Source organism: Gordionus sp. m RMFG-2023, chromosome 2 (genome assembly GCF_954871325.1).
Source record: "Gordionus sp. m RMFG-2023 chromosome 2, tfGorSpeb1-WG-v2, whole genome shotgun sequence".
Taxonomy (NCBI): domain Eukaryota; kingdom Metazoa; phylum Nematomorpha; class Gordioida; order Chordodea; family Parachordodidae; genus Gordionus; species Gordionus sp. m RMFG-2023.
Genome location: NC_088776.1, coordinates 19,720,196 through 19,741,744, shown reverse-complemented (window position 1 = coordinate 19,741,744; position 21,549 = coordinate 19,720,196). Strand labels below are relative to the sequence as shown.

The 21,549-nt window shown below is 29.8% G+C and overlaps 1 protein-coding gene across 3 annotated transcripts; it reads left to right on the top strand.

The window, feature by feature from the left end:
• Positions 1-8,407: 8,407 nt before the first annotated feature.
• LOC135923641 (chromodomain-helicase-DNA-binding protein 5-like) lies at positions 8,408-21,328 on the top strand. Of its 3 annotated transcripts, none has more exons than XM_065458501.1 (4): positions 8,408-8,450; positions 12,664-12,869; positions 14,764-18,744; positions 19,458-21,328. In XM_065458501.1, exons 1-4 carry the CDS (start codon positions 8,431-8,433, stop codon positions 21,209-21,211), a joined length of 5,961 nt encoding a protein of 1,986 aa, XP_065314573.1. In that variant the 5' UTR covers positions 8,408-8,430; the 3' UTR covers positions 21,212-21,328. The 3 variants fall into 3 exon arrangements, with proteins under 3 accessions (XP_065314573.1, XP_065314575.1, XP_065314574.1); XM_065458503.1 differs by lacking the exon at positions 8,408-8,450 and adding an exon at positions 9,428-9,446 and having other exon boundaries at positions 19,458-21,327; XM_065458502.1 differs by lacking the exon at positions 8,408-8,450 and adding an exon at positions 11,920-12,030 and having other exon boundaries at positions 19,458-21,327.
• Positions 21,329-21,549: the final 221 nt, after the last annotated feature.

Genomic DNA, 21,549 nt, shown 5'->3' with positions numbered 1-21,549 from the left:
TTTAAAAATAAATTGATTACTGTGAGATGGTTATGCAAAACAAATCTCCAATAAACAATGTAACTTATTAGGAAACAAAATCATGATGCTTTAAAAATCACTATTCGGTAAAGCCTACCAAAATATAATTTGTTAATGTAAAGGATCTCATATTCTCATAAGACCATTTCAAACTAGGGTTCACCAACCGAAAAAGATGAATACTTAAATTATAGTGTGGCTTATTAAACTCCCATCTATATAAACGGAGGGTTAGGAGCCATTTGTCTCGATATATCCTTTAGATTATGCATTTAAGGGCATAGGGATTAATAATTATATATAGGAGGTAAATTAAGACATGATCCTCATAAAATAATTTCTAATGAAGACGCTTATTTTAAATGTCTATTTTTATTAGTTTTTGCTATGGCTACTTTCTTTACTTAACTTTTTTAATCGCATTTATATTTTTAATACTTAATCTAAATACATTTGTTATTTTTCCCCTTATTTGTTTATTTAAAAAGATTTGAATTATATCAGTTGCATAGCAACCATTGCAGCATTAGCGTAACGAAATCCATAAAATCAGGGGGCGGGGTAAAAGTGGACAAGCCTATAAATGGTTTTAAGTAAAAACATAAACTTGCTTACCTAAAATTGCACCAGAATATAATTTAAACGCTTTATATAAAATAAATTAACTAGGGTATGAAATAGAATTTTATTTAAATAAAATGGCACAAAATGGTTTTAAAAATACTATACAGCAGAATATAATTTGTATAAATATTTATTTTTTAATATAAAAGGTGCAAATTCGCAAATATATTTTGAAAAAATAACATTCAATCATAGATCTTGAATATTAATTACAAAAACAAAGCTAAGCCTTGGACTAAGGGAGATGTTTTTATATATGATAAATTTTTAAATATACATGATTAAGAAATGCTAACTGCGATTAATAAATAACAGAGAAATCCTTTATGGATTATTAATGAAAATGTATTTTCAATAGTTTCAAGAAACAAACAGTCCTTTCTTTAATCATGCTAAAAGAAAATATTAGTAAAATCCGAAATTTTTATGAACCTAACTAAACCACACGGTTACCATTATTGTGCTATATATTTTATAAACTCTAAAATGAAAATGTTTTATGTAGCATTAAACTTATTGCGACCAGCACTGAGTAGTAAAAATTTTAAACGATTTTAAATTTTTCACCAAAAAGTTAATATTAAAAATGATATTACAACTTCACTTGGCCATTTACCTTATAATTTATTTGACTTCCAAATTTATTAATTTTATATAAAGCGCTATGATACCGGAACAAAAGTTAATTAAAAACTATCCGTCTATAAAATTATTAAAAATTTTGAATTCAAATTTCTGGGATATATATATATATTCAATAATGGTGGTATTATATGATATTGATAATGCTTTATGAAAATTTTAAAAGCTTGATGTCTTTAAAATTTTTAAAAATTTACACAACTTTTTTAGGGGGGGGGATAATAGCTTCATAGGGTATCGCGCCATTAACTGGAGGTAGAGAGCGCTGAGCAGAAATAAGATGTTATTCACATCTAACCCCTAAAAATTCCGTGCGTAGGGGTTAGCATATTTTTTTAAATATTAATCTAAGCTAATAAAATTATCACCCTGCAATCTCACCACTCTTCACACTTTCGTAAAAATTTATACAATAGAAGTTTGCGTGGTCCAGCAAGATCTGAACCGATTTATGGAAACTTTCCATCCAATTATACGCCTGGCCTAAAATTATTTTATTCCGGTTGGGCTTGGTCCGTAAAAAATATTTTATACATGTTGTCCGGTCTAACGCATATAAAAAAAACGATATGAATTTGACTAATTATCATCTTTAAAAACATTTTTAAAAATTCGGCCTGGTTCGTAAAAATATATTGAACGGTTTATCCGGGCCAGCCCTAAAATCTTCTCAGATCTAGTCTGCGGGTTGTAATTTTGGGCTTTCAAGCTTCGGGCAGGTAGGCCGGTCTACATCTAGTAATGTGACTATAAGCTATAATTATAATAAATTATTTATTTGTTTCATATATATTAACTCTAATTATTCGATCCCCATTAAAAAAAACAACTATATAGAATAGGAATCGGATAAAATCCTAAAAATAATAATTTTTTTTTATCTTTCTTAACCAATATTGTTCATTGCTAAAAAGGGCCCTCTATTCCAACTATTTCAATATATATAATTTTTTATTATATAAAATAATTTTCCGATTTGGAAATTGTAATCAAAGGAAAGGAATTCAAATAAATACAATACAATTTGAATAATAAAATTGCCCTAAAAAAATATACTACCATTTAATCTGCGCAAAAATGATTACTATATAATATTTATTATAAGCAAAATTACTTTCAAAAAAAATTGGGCTTAATAAATTGTTATTTAACTTTGACAATAAACTTTTCAAAATTGGTGTCTAGGTAATAGTTTTGCTCCAAGAATGAGCAGCTCTAGGCTAAACCAAAGTTCTAAAGGAGCGCGTGATGTTAATGAGAATATTTTTAATGATGTAGTTTAAATTCAGGAATCATCCTATATAAAGATAACATATGAGGTAATATATATTTGATATTTATAAAAGACAACTCGAAGAATTATTAATTACCTTTTGTCAGTACATTCCTAAAAATATAATTAGTCAACAGATAAAAGTAACTATAGTCAAACCTGAATTCGGGCTGTTAATAATTTGGGTTCTCCCTATTTTGGCCAAAATTTAGAGTCCCAATCAAATTTCTATTTATTATTATTCGAATATGCTTTGATAAATTGGGAAACTGTCTACTTAAAAAAGTGGGCAAATTATAAATTTGTTGTGAGATCCTAAGTCCTAGAAAAAGGATAATGCTAGCTTACCAATTTAAGGCTGTGGTTATTATTGATCTTCTGAAATTTCTAAATATTTAGAAATTTTAAGCTATGTTTTTGCTCGAGCACGTTTGAAGTTTGGTTAGATAGGGTTAATGGATCTACACAAGAGTAGTTACAAACAAGAAATTGGCCCCTTTTCCATGGGATCAAGGTGATCCCGTCTGGCCGCTTTCTATTAGATTTAAAAAGTTGTGGTGGTTCAAATATTGCAGGTATTTAGGTGAATTTTAATTCCTTGGTTCAAGAAATTGAATTTTTATGCTTCAGGATTTGTTCTTTACACTATCTGTAGTGTAAACTGTGTCTTCCTTAGCTGTTTATAGGTGTTCTGCAGCTAGTGCAGAAAGGTTATTGTAAAATTAAGGCGGATTTCAATAGTGCGGCTAAGCTCATCGTTAGTGAGTTGGGGCTGAAGATTGTTAAAAGGAATAATTTCCAAAAATTTGTGCCCGGAAACATTAATTAATATGTTAAATTAAAATTTCAGATGTACTATAGATAAGTGATAATTGTCATAATCGTTATTTTTAAAGTTTTTGATTTTTTTAACGCAAATGTGTAAAAATATATATTGTAAACATATTAAATTAAAATTTCATGAAGATGTAGCATATAAAAGTGACAATTGCCATAATTGTCATTTTTAAAGTTTTTGTAAATTTTTTTGACTTATGCGTTAAAAATAGATTAAATTAAAATTTCACGAAGATGTACCATGGAAAATTAACAATTGTAATAATCGTTATTTAAGTTTTTTGAATTTTTTTGACGCAAATGGGCAAAAATATAGATTGCGTACAAGTTAAAATAAAAGTGCAGTGAAGATGTATAGATAAGAAGCAATTGTCATAATCGTTATTTTTAAAGTTTTTTGATTTTTTTTTGACCCAAATAGGTTAAAATATATTGTAAAAATGTCAAATTTAAATTTAATGAAGATGTAAGAAAGTGACAATTTACAACCAATATTTATACCCATTTATGTCAAAAAAATTGAATAAACTTCAAAAATAATGATTATGACAATTGTCAAAAATCTAGAGTACATCTTCACTAATATTTTATTTAAACATGTTAGGAATATTTATTTTAGCCCATTTACATCAAAAAAAATTTAAAAACTTTAAAAATAACGATTATGACAATTGCCACTTTTATATGTTACATCTTAATTGAAATTTTAATTTAACATGTTAAAAATACATATTTTTGTCCATTAGCGTCAAAAAAAATCTAATATGTTTAAAAATATTGATTATGATAATTGCCAATTTCCCAATGAACTTCTTCATTGAATTTATGATTTAACATCTTTATCATATAAATATTATTTTTACCCTTTTGTGTCAAAAAATTTCAAAAATGTTAAAAAATAACGATTATGACAAATGTCACTTTCCTACATCTTTATGAAATTTAAATTTGACATTTTTACAATATATTTTAACCCATTTGGAAAAAATTCAAAAACTTTAAAAATAACAATTATGACAATTGCTACTTATCTATACATTTCACTGAAGTTTTATTTTAACATTTACGCAATCTATATTTTTGCCCATTTGGGTCAAAAATATTCAAAAAACTTAAAATAACGATTATGAAAAATATCACTTTTCCATGGTATATCTTCATGAAATTTTAATTTAATATGTTTACAATCTAAATTTTAACCCATTCGTCAAAAAAATTTTTAAAAATAATAATTTTGACAATTGTCACTTTTATATGCTACCTCTTCATGAAATTTTAATTTAACATGTTATAACCTATATTTATATCCATTTGCTTCAAAAAAAATTCTGTAAACTTTAAAAATAACGATTATGACAATTGTCACATATCTAGGGTACATCTTCACTAAAGTTTTATTTAAACATTTTAGCAATATTTACTTTAGCCCATTTATATCAAATAAATTTTAAAAACTTTAAAAACAACGATTATGACAATTGTCACTTTTATATGTTACATCTTAATTGAAATTTTAATTTATACATATTTTTGTCCATTAGCATCAAAAAAAATCTAATATTTTTAAAAATATTGATTATGATAATTGCCAGTTTTCCAAGGAACATCTTCATTGAATTTATAATTTAACATCTTTAGAATATAAATATTATTTTACCCTTTATATCAAAAAGTTTCAAAAATGTTCAAAAATAACGAATATGACAATTGTCACATTAAAATATTTTTGTTAAAAAGATTATATAAAATAACATAAAATAGATATAAATATTTTTAAAAAATTTATTTAGAAAAAACCACATCTTTTAATATACTAAAAAATAGATAATTTTACAAAGATGATTAAAAAAAATTATAAAAGATTTAGCTAAAAGATTGTTTATTTATAATAAATTCCTCAAAAATGATTTATTTACAAAGAAAATATAAAATTCTTATCAAATCAAAATATATTCAACAAAATGTATATATATATACATTATAAGGTAAAATCTTTGTTGATATTGAAGATAGATATATCAATAACAACTTAAGCGATTGAAAGATGGTGGTTAGACCAAAAATAACATTCCCTGAGTATATAAATCACGGACTATGTCTAAATATTTTAATAAAAATCCTTGCCAGGCCTTATTTTTTTTTGAAAATACAATCCTGGACGAAGTTTTTATTTTTTGCAGCTATCTGATATTAATATTAAAAAAAACACATTTAAAAATTCATAAATAATACTTAATATTAATATAAACCACCTTTAATAAAAATAAATAATTAATATTTACATCAAATTCTATGAAAAAATAAAGTAATAAAATGTTGAGTTAATGAAAGATTATTTATTTTATCTAAATATTTTTAGCTTAAAAGAAAAAAATGATTTATATTTAAATATCTATAAAATAAAATGATATGCACAAATAAAATTTAAAAACAAAAAAAAATTATTAAAAAATATATATGAAGGGTATAATTAATTTATAAATTCTAAATTTGTTTTTTTTTCCATTTATAGCATGGGTATATAAGCATAAATAATATAAAATAATAATTTATAAAATTACATTAAACAAATTCAATATAATAATAAAAAATAAATAAAAAATATAAAAAATGAATCAATCCTTTTTTTATATTATTTTTTTATAGCTGATTTCGATTATTTAATATCCATAGTCTTTTTTTTAAAATGAATATTTTTAAAATAGGTGTTATACTCAAAATGATTAAGCAACTTGTGAATGAGTTTTGCCTTAATAACAATTATTATCGTCAGAAATACAATATACTTTTTGCATTTTCATAATGCGGGTAGAAAAAAAGATAAGAGTCTGCCATACCGTTGCAATATATGTCGTAATCTCATTTAATTATGAGATCTTCCTTTTGGCTTGAGCTTCAGTCAATTTTTGACTCAAAAACAACTGAATTTAGGGCTAAGCCGGCTTGGCTCAGACGTTTAAAAATAAATTTCGACTCAAAAGTCAGCTTGAGCCCAACGATTGCTTGAGCCAAATCATGAGCCGACTCGAGCCAGCCGACAAATTTGGCTCATAGAGCCGGCTTGAGTCAATTTTCGACTCAAAAACTGAATGAGTTTAGGGCTAAGCCGGTATGGCTTAGCCGTTTAACAACACTAATCTCAAATAAATAAATTTTGGCTTAAAAGACGGCTTGAGGCAACTCCTTAGCCGGCTTGAGCCGACTCGAACCAGCCAACTAAAATGGCTCAATGAGGAGGCTTGAACTTTAGTCAATTTTCGACTCAAAAACTGGCTGAGTTTATATTTAAGCCTGCTTTGCTCAGCCGTTTAACAACACTAAAATTTCCTATAATAGACTGGAATATATAAATGTTTTATTTGATAGACAATTAAATTTAAGTATATAATATCAAACAATTAAAATAAATCTAGACAAAGAAAAAATCAAAGTTATATTTAATATTGAGCATCACATTTTTGCTATGCGTTTTTCTTGTTACTTATATATGATATTTATTTATGTTAATATAAAATAATAAGAAAATAATTTATCAAAGTTATCATTTTTAAGTTAATCGATCAAAGCATTAATAAAATAATAAAATAAACTATTAAGTTAATAGATAATATTATAATTTTCGAACAGGTCCTTTGAGGAAAATCCCAATAATTTGGTACTAAATGCAAACTCTAGCTACGAATGGTTGGAAGCCATCCCCAGCGCCAATCTTGGCCTCCTCATGCCTGGCGAACAGCTACGTATATCTATAGCCCTCCGCCTAGGCTGTAATGTCGTCGGCTGTAATGTCGTAGTTCCCTCCATCTGCATCGACTACCATCCCTTGCACTGCAAGTTCTCCCGTGGACGACAACCTAGTCATAAATCTATCAATAACATTTTACTAGCCGTCCTCAAAAAAGTTAATATCCCATCTACCCTCGAACCAGTGGGTCTTTCAAGCGAATACGTCATACGCCCGGATGATATTTCTCTCATACCCTGGTCTAATGGTCTTCCGCTAACATGGGATTACACTTGCGTTGATTTTGCAGCCAAGTCTAACATCTCATTTTCTGCTATCGAAAAGGCAGAAATCCTTAAAAAAAACAAATACGCTGTCGCCAAATGTTCATTCCTATCGTTACTAATACCCTAGGCATATTTGGAAACGAGGCCCTCAATTTCATTAAAATCATAGAAAAAAAATGAGACAGATCTCAGGGGACCCCAATGAACGATTTTACCTTCGCCAGCAGATTTCCCTGGAAATTTGCCGGTCTAATTTTTTAAGTATTCACTCTTCTCTTGGATGATATATACCCCCCTTTTTTTAAAATATATATATTTTTTTTATAGTCCTTTTTAATGTCTTCATAGATTATATATATATTATATATTTATTAATTTTTTTTATATTTAATTTTTAATATATCCATTTTAATATATATTTTTTAATCCTCTGTAATTTAATGATTATAAATAAATAATAAAGTCTATCTACAAAGTAAAAGGTTACTTTAGGGTAAAAATTAATTTTAAAAACACCATACATAATTAAATTTTCCTTTCAGCATTAAAATCAAAACTTTCTATTATATTGCAATTAGGATTGTAAAATATTTGATGGGAGGCGAGGGGGGGGGGTGATGTTAAAGCACTGTATTGTATACAATACATATATATTGAATAGTGTATTTAAGAGATAATTCAAGTTAAATATATTAATAAAGAGTATGAAATTTATTTATAGATGTAAAATTAAACATTATATATACTTGCAAAGTTAAAATAATACCAATTATATTTTATTATCATTTAATTCAACAAATGCTTAAAATGCATATTAAATATTTAAAAAGATCTTGATAATCCTCTTATTAATTTCAGCAATATTTAATTATGCGTAAATATTTATAAATATGAATAGAGGTGTCTTTTCTTGAAATCAATGAAGATATTAAAATATAAAAAAATATACATATATGAAAATTATAATATTATAAATATATTTCCCTACTGGATTTTAAATTATTTTATAACAGTTGATTTAAATGAACCAAGATTTTTACGAGTAAAAATTTAAATTTTTTACATTTTTTATATATTTTTTATATGATAATTTAATATTTGCAAATGCTATAAATACAATATCTTTTACATATGTTTAATAACATAATAATTATTAAATTATATTAGTTTAAAAAGTGAAAAACTATATTTTTTTAAATTTGGGCCTATGTTACAATGAATACAATATCAGATATCTAATTATATTAGCAAATATATGAATTTATATTTATACATTCTATAATGATTATTGAATTAACCATTATTTTGTGATCTCTGGAAAGTAAGCAATGGTCTTTGCTATTATTCCAGCTTAACATGCATTTGTTTAAGATTTTATATTTTTATCAAATTTTAAAAACTTATCTGAACTCTTATTTATGCTTTTAAGAATTTAGTTATAAGGCTAATCTTGTTTTATTAGTAGTAGAAAGGAATAGTTCACAGTTGTACTCTTTTGTCATTCCTTAACATAATACAAACTCACTTCAAATAAAAATTATTAATAAATTAATCGATTTTTATCAGCCATTTTAATAATTTAACAAAATTTTTTTCAACCAATCACTGTTAAGGATAATCGATCACATTAATTATTATTTTTATTCTAATGATCCTAATTAATTTTAGCAGCATTACTATTTAATACCCCAAATTGGCTTTAAATGTTTTAATATTTACTAGATTAATTGGATTTTTATTGTAAATTTTAGGAATCCAATTCACCTTGAACCAATATAACGGTTCCTAACTTATAGCATACATTATGGTCAAGCGGTGCGTTAATAATCTAGTCAATAAATAGGTATAATTTATAAATACGGAGCGTTAACCCAACGTTTGAACCGTTTACTATAAATTCATCGTTACAGTGATTAACTCTCATTTTTCATGCATCACATTATAATAATTGACGTAAGAATCTGATAATTATCCTATTTTGTCTTTGAAAATTTTTTCTCATATTTTAGATATGCTAGTCGTTATATGGCGTTAACAGGTATATTTTTTACATAAATATTTTAAGCATGTTGAGAACTCGGGTTACTGCTTGCGATGCCGCTTATAATCTTACCTTTTCAAATATATCAAATTTCTGATTTATATGACACGAAATAGCTTTTAATATTTTACCCTTTTTTTCTCTTACCTGATTCTATTAAAATTGATAATTAGGAAGGAATTTTATCTTATATTTCGCCATTTTGTTTTTTTGTTATAAATAATAATTACCAGATTTTTTTCATTATTTATTTTTTTGTAATTTAATTTCAACCAATCAAAATTTCGCAATCATATTTATTTTTCTGATAAAATGCGAAACGAAAAACGGAGGATAAATCAATAAATCACGTGAACTTGTTCATCATTATTTATTATTATTTGTTTATTTTAATATTTATTATTATTTGTTATTTTTCTAATTATGAATTACTTTTTTATTTTTTCCTTTCTTTTTTCATTTTTATTTCTTTTATTAAATTTTTTTAAAATGATATTTTTCGTTATAAAAAATAAATTATAATTATTCAAAAAAATAAATAAATAATAAATACAATTTGTAATTATTTATCGATAAATTTTTGCTTATTTTTTTATTAAAACCTTTAGTTTAGCAAAGATTTTTTTTCTCTGGAGTTCAGCTCCAGAGATTCCAAAACTATTTTATAAAAACTTAAAAAAGTACACCTTATTAACACCTTAAATTATGTTTTTATTACTTGTTTAAAAGAACAAATACACGACTTTTAATTTTGAATTGGTAGAGGGTAAATATTAATTTGTCGAATTTTGAGAATATTTCATTAAGAAAAAATCAAATTTGAACCTGCAATTTTTAAGTTTAGGTCTAATATATCTATCCTGCCCCCCTCATTAAATTAAGATTCACACCCGCCCGGCTTTGATCATATTGTAAGATTAAGAAGCTTGAGCATAATCTCACAAAATGTTAATCACCCATCTCACTATTTTCAAGGAAATTTCGTAACAATTAGTTTATTATAGGGCAAGATGTAAATATATTTCAGACCTAGGCCGGACCAAATATTTGAAATCACCATTTAAATCAAAAATAAATAATATATTTTAAAAAAACCCGGGCCGAAAATAATTTCTGAAAAAAAATTCGGCCGGGCCGTACAAATGGTACCTCTGCAGGTCTCTGATATATTTATTATACCGTTATTTGGAATAGGGCTATATTGGAAATTTGCTGTGAATCAAATTTCAAAGCGCGGCCATACTGAAATATAAGATATAAATTTTAGTGTAATAATCGTGGATTTTTATCATTTACAGTTGCTCTGTTTTATTGCTAAGTTAATTTTAAAATACATTTTTTTTTGCGAGTGTGGAATCTAGGCCATAAGTTAATTTTGAACATTGACAAAATATTATCCCTCATAGCGAACGAAATTTTATTATTCTATCTGTTCAGTATATTCATATTTAAAAAATAAGTTAATTTTTTTTAGGCTGCTTCTATAATTAAAGCACGAAAAATGACAAGAGACTAAAATGTAATAAGGTTGATACTTTATTAATTATTTTTATATAATTAACATTCTAAATTATATTAGGCTAAAGTCAACAGCATTCTAACGTTCAAGTGCATAATGCTAAATGCTATGTTAAAAGTTGAGTTTGAAAAGTAACTAGTTACAAGTTATATTTCAAAAGAAACTTAGTTACATTTCAAGTTACTTTATAAATATTTATAGAACTCATCATTTTTAATATAATGTTTTTATTATTACAAATAATTTTGCGATTTACAAATTTTAATCAATGGAATTAAAATAAAATTTGAATAAAGAAATAAACCTAAAAAATATGCCATAATATAATATTTATTTGCACTGGAAAAAATATAAAATTTACTTGCACAAATTATATATAATACAATTTAATATTCATTTTTCAAAGAAATTGATATTAAAATTTTGTTATTTGATTTTAATAATAATCTATTTTCAAAATTACTGTCTAAAAGGCCTGCTAGTTTTTCTCCAAAAAATTAGCTTCCGGCTAGAATAAACTAACATGCTACAGGAAAGCTTAATGCAAGTGCGACATTATATTATATTTGGATGAGATCATATAAAGATAATGAATGAGATCTACATTATAACATAAATATTTAATCAAAAGAGACTTATTACAGTTATTTTTTTACAAGAGTGTATTTAACAACACTTATTAAATAGTCAAAAATCGAGCATTGCAAAATATCATTTACAAATTTTTTATTTCAAATAGTTTCCATATTAAAAAATAGGCATAATCAATACGAATAAACTAATTAATCGTTTTGTTCATGCAGAATTATTCGATTCGAATATTAATTCGTTTTATTCGAATCGATTTTCTCTATTAATTTGATCGAATATTCGATTATTCAGAAGAATTATTAATATGATTTTTAATAAAATTTACTCTTTTATAATTTCTATTAACCTATCATATCAATCTGATAGATGATATGATTAACAAGGCATAACTGCGTGTGAAAAGTTTTTCATAGTTGGAACTAATTTGCTGTCAAAAAATCATATGTTCTATGAAGAAAAATAATAAGAAAGGTTTGTAATTTATAAATTAAAATAATATGCATTTGAATTTTATTAAGATGGGCAATAATTAAAAAATTTTGTCAATATATTTTTTTTTAGAATTATTTTATAAAAAAACGAATTATTCACATCGAATACAATTGGTAAATTTTATTATTCTTGCACCGAACACTACACTATTTGATTTCTGTTCGTTTTTAAATAGGCGTAATTTATATTATATTTAAAACTGCCTTACATAGCTTTAATATTTTATGATGACTATCAAACGCCCAATTTATTGAATTCTCAAATGCTAAAACACTCTGATAGGGCCTTAGCCTTGGAGATTTTTAAAATATTTTATACCTGTACCATCATGGCTCAATGGTGATCTAAAAAATGATTATTAGATGTAAAAATAAATAAAAGATTCCTCAAGGAACATGGAATACTTAAAAATAATTTTAAATGTTCTAGATTAATTCTAGATTAATTCTATCAAATTAAGAATGAATCAATTCGATAAATATTTTTTTTTCATTTATGTTCTTTATGAATTTTTTAATCGAATAACACTTTGTTTTAGAGTATATTTTCAGCATTTAAACTTTTAAATTTTACTCTCGAAAAGCACTAAATAATACATTTTTTTTAAATTAGTGATTCCAACAAAAAATACGACACACCATCTCCAAAATCTATGAGTGAACCCGATAACTCTTTTATTCTTCCTCAAGCCTTATCTGGCAATGCGAAACCTTCCGCTACTTTGGAAGATGAAGGTGAGGAAACCGATTCTTTAATTGCGGAAAATTTGGAAACCCAATCCGAAGTTGATTCTGCCACCTTCGCCGGAACAAATAAAGGTCAATATATTTTTTGTCAAATCATATCGGGTTATTAAATTTTTTGTGCAGTTATTTATATAGTTGTTTTTAGTATTTTTAATTGGGACATATAATAACAAGTGTTTTTTATGTTTAAGCATTTACTCTTATTAAGAATGAGCTTCTTCCCTAATTTTATCCATTATTCTGGTAGTATTTCGAATATTATATTTAAGATAGTACGCATCGTTTATTTATAAAACACTTAATGTCTCATAATCCGTTCAAATTATGCAGAAAAATCAAGAAATACTTCGAAATTTTCTATTGTGCCAAGGCGGTATTTGGTACATTATCACGAATGATTAAATGAATTTTTTTATTCCCCAAAAGTTAATCATCTCATTAAAATATGGGTTATGTTTTTAACTGAATATAACTTAAATATTTTATAATCCTTGTTTATTTTTAGCTACTCTTTCATTTAAAATAATTCAATTTTTTAGCCCGATTCTAATATTTTTTAAAAACAAAAATATTGGCTCAGCTTTAAAAATGATAAATTTAAAGGATATTGCTTAGATTGGCGCAATTCTATCATTGCATCATATATCACATCAAAAAATCCAAATAACTTTGCGACTCATTTATTATTTTAATTTTTAATACACCAATTTAAACAAGGTACATGCTTTTTTAAAATTTCTTTTGAATTGAAAACGATATATATGTAAGCACCATTAGCGACAAATTTATCCATTGCCAAATTGGTATATGTTAGCACAAGGTTTTTAGTCATCCTCATCTTTTAAATTAAGGGAAAGGGAATTAAAATAGTCTCGGCTTTATTTCGAATATTCATAAATTTTTTGATCGTAAATGATATTATTTTAAAAATTCGGGCCTGGTTTAATAACAAAATATACCCAAGCTTGGTCGGCATAAGCGTATTTTTTTTATACAAAATCATGCCGTGCCGCCTTTTAAAAATAAATTTATTAATACCAATTAATTGGAAAATCATATAAATAAATCGTATTTGCCATTCATTTCCTCCGTATATTTTCAATTTCTTTTTGAAACAAAATACACCAAAAATTATGTAAAATGTCTAGATTTAATAAAATGCTGGCAAGGCCGGGCTTAAAATAATAAAAATACTAAAGACCAGGGGCCCAGCTTTAATCAAGATCCAAGTTGGTAAAAATGTGAAATTTTGAATCCGGGCTGGGTCTAAAAAGCTGACCTCTGCAATTTGATTTTTACTTTCGTGTAGTGGCGTTACTAGTTGCAAAACCGTTTAAAATAGCTATATATTTTAGCCAAACGTTTTTTTGAGCATGTGACTAATCAATTTTTTTTAAAATTTTTAGTTTGCTTAAATAATAACTACATGATACTATTAAGAAGCTTACTTGCTATGAATTAATTTAATACTAAAAAATATCTTTATAAAATCAATATTAGATTTAATTTAAATTATATGCTTTTTTACAAATCAAAATTGTTTATATTTATTATAGAAATTTGAAATTATAAGGTATTATAAGGCTGAAATTAATAAATCTAGAATTTTTCTTATTTTTAATTAAAACTTTTTTCTTACATCTTAAATAAAATGCCTTAAATTTAAAATCAATATTTTGATTTTGAAAAAGGGATTTTTATTTTTATTGACTAAATTAAAATGCCTTTTAAATTTACTTATATAGAACTCTCAGTATTTATTACGATACTTATTTCAAAAATCTTACTATCACTACTTTATAAAGTTGTTAATAATTTAATAGGTATGATCACTTATAGTGTTGTAAGGATATCTTGTCCAATATTAACTAAACTACCTCCTTTTATTTTATTTTTTTATTAATAAATTTATTTATACTCATTATACGATATAAATTAAAAGAATAAAAATATTATTACCCCTTAGATTCGGACCACAAACTCGCCAACTCTCCCGCTTTTGAAGGATACCCTGGTACTGGTTCGATTGTCAATGAAATATCACATCCAGCCCCACTTTTATCTACTGACACCACACGAAGAGGCTCAGTGCGGAGAGAAGTCAAAAAATTGTCGGCTCCAACAGGAACTACCCTCAAAAGAGGGAGCGTTTCGGGTGGGGCTCGAACTCGCAAACGTGCACGAAAAAACAAAAGGCGAAAACGTGATCACAATGGATACGGCTCTATAGACGAGGAAGATGATGACAACGATTCAGAAGTGGGTCATGATCGAGAAAGAGCAACCAAAGAAGAGCACATGGACGGTGACAGAGATAGATCAGACGAGCATGCGGTAGAAACCAATAAACGCGCCAAGAGAGGAAGATTGGAAGGAGAAACGGGACGTGGACGGAAACTCGTAGTTGCACCACTCAAGATAAAGCTGGGAGGGGGCAGAAAAAGAGGTGCTATACCTGCTATAGGAGAAGATAAAACGACTGAAATCTCTCAAGATGCTTTCATTGCTTCGGCCCAGAATGATGCAATTACAAATGGGAATGGACCGATTAGTGGTGATTTATTACCTATTGCGGCATCTGCTCGCAATAAAAGGCGTGGTGGACTACAAAATGAAGCTCCTCTTATGATAAATACGGAAACTATTTTGACAGGTGGAAACAAACCGTCAGCTAAATTGAGCTCTAACCGAAGGCGCAAAATTTATAAATTGACGGCGGAAGAAGCGGGGGGTATAGAGCCAGTTGATAACACTATATCCATCGATAAGACATCACAGAAACACCAAGATGAGGAAGAAGGCTACGAGACCGAGCACCAAGATTACTGCGAAGTATGCCAGCAGGGAGGAGAAATACTTCTGTGTGACACATGCCCACGGGCTTATCATTTGGTGTGCCTTGAACCCGAGCTAGAGGAGGCACCTGAGGGGAGGTGGAGTTGCCAGCATTGTGAAAACGAAGAGACGGCCAATCTAATTCCCCTTCACGACCCAGACGAGGAGGGTAGTGGAAGCGTGCTTGCCAACAAACTCGAACCACTCTCTGAAGGCAAGGGCGGGGAAGAATCTAGCACCATTCCAATATCGCGCCTTGAAAATTGCAAGATTTGCAAAGAAAACACAACCAATGATCCATCACAATTTTTTCTCCGTTGTGACACCTGCCCTAATGCTTATCACGTCAACTGTATAAACCCTCCCCTATCCGAGATGCCAATCGAAGCTGTGCCCTGGATATGTCCCAGATGTTTGTGCCCACCTTTGAAGGGTAAAGTGAAAAAAATTCTTACCTGGAGATGGTTGTATCACACAACACGTAAAATTAAAATGCCCGATGAAAGTGGTGGGGGAGAATGTGTTTTGCTTCAACTCGAAGACACCACGGCTGTAGAAGAAATAAAAGAGACAATTTCTTCCCAGGATAAGGATGACAAAATTGTGACTGAAAAGGATGATTCATTGGTTGCTCTGTTTGAAAAAAAGGATAACAAGCTCGAGTCTATAAAGGAAGAGATCGGCACCAAACGTTCAAGAGAATTTTTTGTTAAGTTTGAACAGTTGTCATATTGGCATTGCGCTTGGGTTTCGGAATTAGAACTTGAGGTTTGGCACCCGATTCTTTTGCGAATTTACTTCAAGAAAAACGATCCAGAGGAGCCTCCCGTACCCGATGAGGAGTTTTGCTCGTTCAAAAAAAAGAGCCATACTAAGGGCGACATTCAGAAATACGACCTGATTAATAGATTTTACAAATTTGGAGTCAGACCGGAATGGCTCGAAATTCATAGGATTATAGGACATCGGGCGACTAAAAAAGGTCGAACCTTTTACCTCACTAAATGGAAAGATTTGCCTTACGACCAAGCTGTATGGGAGAGGGACGATGCGGATATTGTTGATTTCAAACGTAACATCAAAATTTATCATCGTTTGAAAGAAACTATCGATGCCGACATCGCTATGTCAAAGAAGTTGGCTGCCAAATCGAAGCGAAACAAGCTAGATGACGCGTCCCTCAAAGAGGATCGTAAAAAGGAACTCAAAAAGAAGTTAGACCTGCAACCCGATTACATAACCAAAACTGGCGGCACTCTCCACGAGTACCAATTGGAGGGACTTAATTGGCTCCGTTACTCCTACGCTCACAATATTGACACGATACTGGCGGATGAAATGGGTCTAGGTAAAACCATACAAACCATCACATTTTTATATTCCCTTTACAAAGAGGGCATCACTCGTGGACCCTTTCTTATAAGCGTTCCTTTATCCACCATAATAAATTGGGAACGGGAGCTCGAATTTTGGGCCCCCGAATTTTATGTTGTGACTTATACCGGTGATAAAGATTGCCGATCTATAATACGCCAACACGAATTTTCGGCATTAGATGGCGCTTTTCACTCCTACAAACAGGCACATCGTTTCAAGAAGGATCATCCAATTAAATTTAACGTACTTCTCACTTCGTATGAGCTCACTACCATCGATTGCACCACCTTAAACTCAATCGAATGGGAGATATGTGTAGTGGACGAGGCTCATAGGCTCAAAAGTAACCAATCTAAGTTTTTTAAAATTCTTAACGATTACAAATTCAACTATCGTCTACTACTTACCGGCACGCCCCTTCAAAATAACTTAGAGGAGCTTTATCACCTTTTGAATTTTATGAGCCCTGATCGTTTTAATAATCCGCAACTTTTTTTGGACGAATTCGCAGATCTCACTAAAGAAGAGCAAGTTAAGAAATTACACGATCTCCTGGGTTCGCATTTGTTAAGGAGACTTAAATCGGACGTACTTTTTAATCTTCCAAAAAAGAGTGAAGCAATTATTCCGGTTAATTTGACTCCTTTGCAAAAGAAATTTTGTAAATATATCCTGACGCGCAATTTTGAAGCTCTAAACGCTAAAGGAGGACCTCAAACGTCTTTATTGAACGTTATGGTAGACCTCAAAAAATGTTGCAATCATCCCTACCTTTTTTCCAATGCTGCATTGGAAGCACCTAAGTTACCCAACGGCGCTTTCGAAGGTACAGCTCTCGTAAAGGCTTCGGGTAAATTAATTGTACTCGCTAAGATGCTCCGTATACTTAAAAAGGAAGGGCATCGCGTTCTTATTTTTAGTCAAATGACCGCGTTATTGGATCTACTTGAGGATTTTTGCGATTCTGAGGGTTACAAATTTGAGCGGATCGATGGAAGTATAACAGGCAGCCTCCGCCAGGATGCGATAGATCGCTTTAACACTCCTGACTCTCCTATGTTTGTGTTCTTGCTATCAACTAGGGCCGGTGGCCTGGGCATCAACTTGGCCACAGCCGACACTGTCATCATTTACGATTCGGATTGGAATCCTCACAACGACATTCAGGCCTTGAGCAGGGCCCACCGCATCGGCCAATCTAATAAAGTTATGATATATCGTTTTGTCACTCGTAACACAGTGGAAGAGCGCGTAGCTCAAGTCGCCAAAAAGAAAATGCTGTTAACTCATTTGGTCGTCAGACCCGGGCTCGGTTCGGCGAAGGCTTCTGGGCCTTCTTTCACTAAGAAAGAATTGGACGAGATATTAAAATTCGGAACGGAAGAGTTGTTCAAGGAGAATGAGAGTGAAGATCGGTCAATCGTGTACGACGATAAGGCTATCGAGGAACTTCTAGATCGCAACAAAGAGGAGGCTCTATCTGGTAGCAAGCATCAGTACGACGATTACCTCAGTTCTTTCAAGGTCGCTGAGTATCAATTCGAGGAGGAAAAAGCCGACCCCGATGAGGACGAAAATGACGAAGTTAAGTTGAGCCTTCTTGATGGCGATGATAGATTCATACAAATCGGCGACCTCAAAAATATGGACCAAAACGATCCGACGTACTGGGAGAAATTGTTGAGGCATCACTATGAACAGCATCAAGAAGATTTGTCTAAGACGCTCGGCAAAGGTTTTTTTAATCATGTTGCTTATTCTTATTTGGTTAATTGTTAATATGCTTTTAGATACAAGTACGTAGGGTGTGGAAGGAAATGATTAATTTGATTTAAATTACAAATGAAATCTACCTATTTTTATTTAAAAATAATTTATTTTGGGGTTTAATTAATCATCAAATTTTAAAGCTTACTCCAAAAAGCTTTGTTTGATATCGATTTCATCCTTCGATTCCTGATTTTTATTATATATATTTGTGGTAAATATTATCTGATTTTAATGAATAAGAAACATTTTACACCTATATTGATTTTATTACAATATTAATTTTTCAAACTCAGGATTTTAGTACAATTCTTTCATCTAATAAGAGCAAGATTTTATAAATTCACATGAATAATAAATCTAATTAAGAATCGAAAAGTTCATAAATTTATTATTAAATAGCATGGTATATAATTTTTATCGATAACACTGGTTGTAATATATAGTCAATTATAATGCTTGGCCATATAAAATCAAAAAAATCCGAATAAAAAATTTTGAATTTTTTTAAAAAAATACCGATAATTTAAATAAAACCCTGCACGTATGTAATCATTTTAAATTAAAAAAAATAACAGACCGTGTCATGGATTATTTAATAATGAAATTTATGGTTATCATTGTATAAATTTATGGTTTAATGATCTATATGCATTTATATATCTAACCCCCAATTTAAAGGCAAACGCGTTCGAAAGCAGGTCAACTATAACGATACCCAGGTTACTAGTTCCTCCGCTGCAACATCCACTTCTTTGAACGCTCCAAATGGCTTTGACCGTACCGTTTTAACTTCAACCATGGGAACTGCCAATCATTATGACTCGGATTATTCGCTGACGCCCGCTGAGGATATGGACGAGGAGGATGACTTTGAAGACGAGGATGATGGTGACGAAGATTTTGATGAACGCACTGACCGCTTGAATGGAGGAACAGGTGGAGGAGTGAATTTTATGTCACGAAGGAGAGTCAACCCCTCTACTGTCGACAATAAGCCCCTTCCCCCTTTGCTAGCCAAGGTTGGCGGTTCTGTTGAAGTATTGGGATTCAACGCACGTCAACGTAAATCTTTTCTCAATTCTATCCTTCGATTCGGTATGCCTCCTGATGACGTTTTCAATTCTCAATGGCTTTCACGTGACTTGCGTGGTAAGACGGAAAAGATTTTTAAAGCTTATGCATCACTCTTTATGCGTCACTTATGCGAGACGGGCGATGAAAATGCTCCAACTTTTTCAGACGGTGTACCGAGGGAAGGTATCTCACGTCAGCACATTCTAGCTCGCATCGGAATCATGTCGCTCATTCGTAAAAAAGTTAGCGAATTTGACTCTTACAATGGTCGTTTCAGCATTCCTAATTTAATACCCAATCCTCCCATCCTCGATATTTCCACTAACAGTTCTCTTCCCCAAAACGGAGAACCATTGAATGATTTAAATAATGACAATGATATAACTACATCTGATTCGATTCCCTCAACTACCTCTACACCTAACCCACTTAATTTGTTCACAAGCAGTGCCACACCCAAACCTGAAAAAGCGAAAACCTCCACAGTGATGCCCAAAAAGTTTTATTTTAACATAGCTGACGGGGGTTTCACCGAATTACACACTCTCTGGTTAAATGAAGAGAAAGCGGCTGTACCCAACCACATGTACGAAATCTGGCATCGACGTCACGATTATTGGCTTTTAGCTGGGGTTGTTAATCATGGATATGGTCGTTGGCAGGATATCCAATCTGACACCCACTATGTCATCATTAACGAGCCTTTCAAAATGGACATTGGTAAAGGAAACTTTTTGGAGTTAAAAAACAAATTTCTTTCTCGTAGATTCAAGCTTTTAGAGCAAGCACTCGTAATTGAAGAACAATTACGGCGCGCCGCATTCATTAAATTACAAGAAGATCCTAACCAATCCGTCATGACTCTTAATGCTAAGTTTTCGGAAGCTGAATGCTTGGCCGAATCTCATCAACATTTATCCCGTGAAAGCTTAGCCGGTAATAAACCTGCAAATGCAGTTCTTCACAAGGTTTTGAATCAATTAGAAGAGCTGCTTAGTGACATGAAACAAGATGTGGCCCATTTACCCGCTACCTTATCTCAAATCCCTCCCCCAGAACAAAGGCTTCAAATGTCGGAAAAGCAATTATTACGATTTTTGACTCATCCAGAGGAAGCCCAAAATTACCCATATTTTAAACCTAGCTACACTTCAGGACCATTTATATCCAACTACTTAGTCAAACCAAATAATTCCGGAAATTCGCAACATTCTTTGCCCTTAATCACTAAGTTTGATAAGGGAAATTTATCAGGACACCAATCCTCGCAATCGCCCATAACTAATACCCTGAATAGAGAAGATAGGAATAGTGTTCGGAAGGATGATCGTAAAGAGATAATATGTTTGGATGATTAAATACATTAAAATTATATATGTTCATTATTGTTTATAAAAAAATATTTTCCTATTGTAATATACTAATTTAAGTTATTTTTTATAAATTTTGAAATAAAATTTTTAAAATGTGCCTTTGCGTATGATTTATATTTATAATATACTACATTTAATTAAAATAAAAATTACCCTACTGCTATTCTATTCCTATTTGAATGCTACAATTCATATTTTTTAAATCTAGTCAAAGTTAAGTGATTAATGTTTTTTCCAATCATGATTATTCCATTTATCACCCCCTTTATTTTGACAGAGATATTGATTTATTAAAACCAGGGACGTGTATTGCGAGGGGGAGC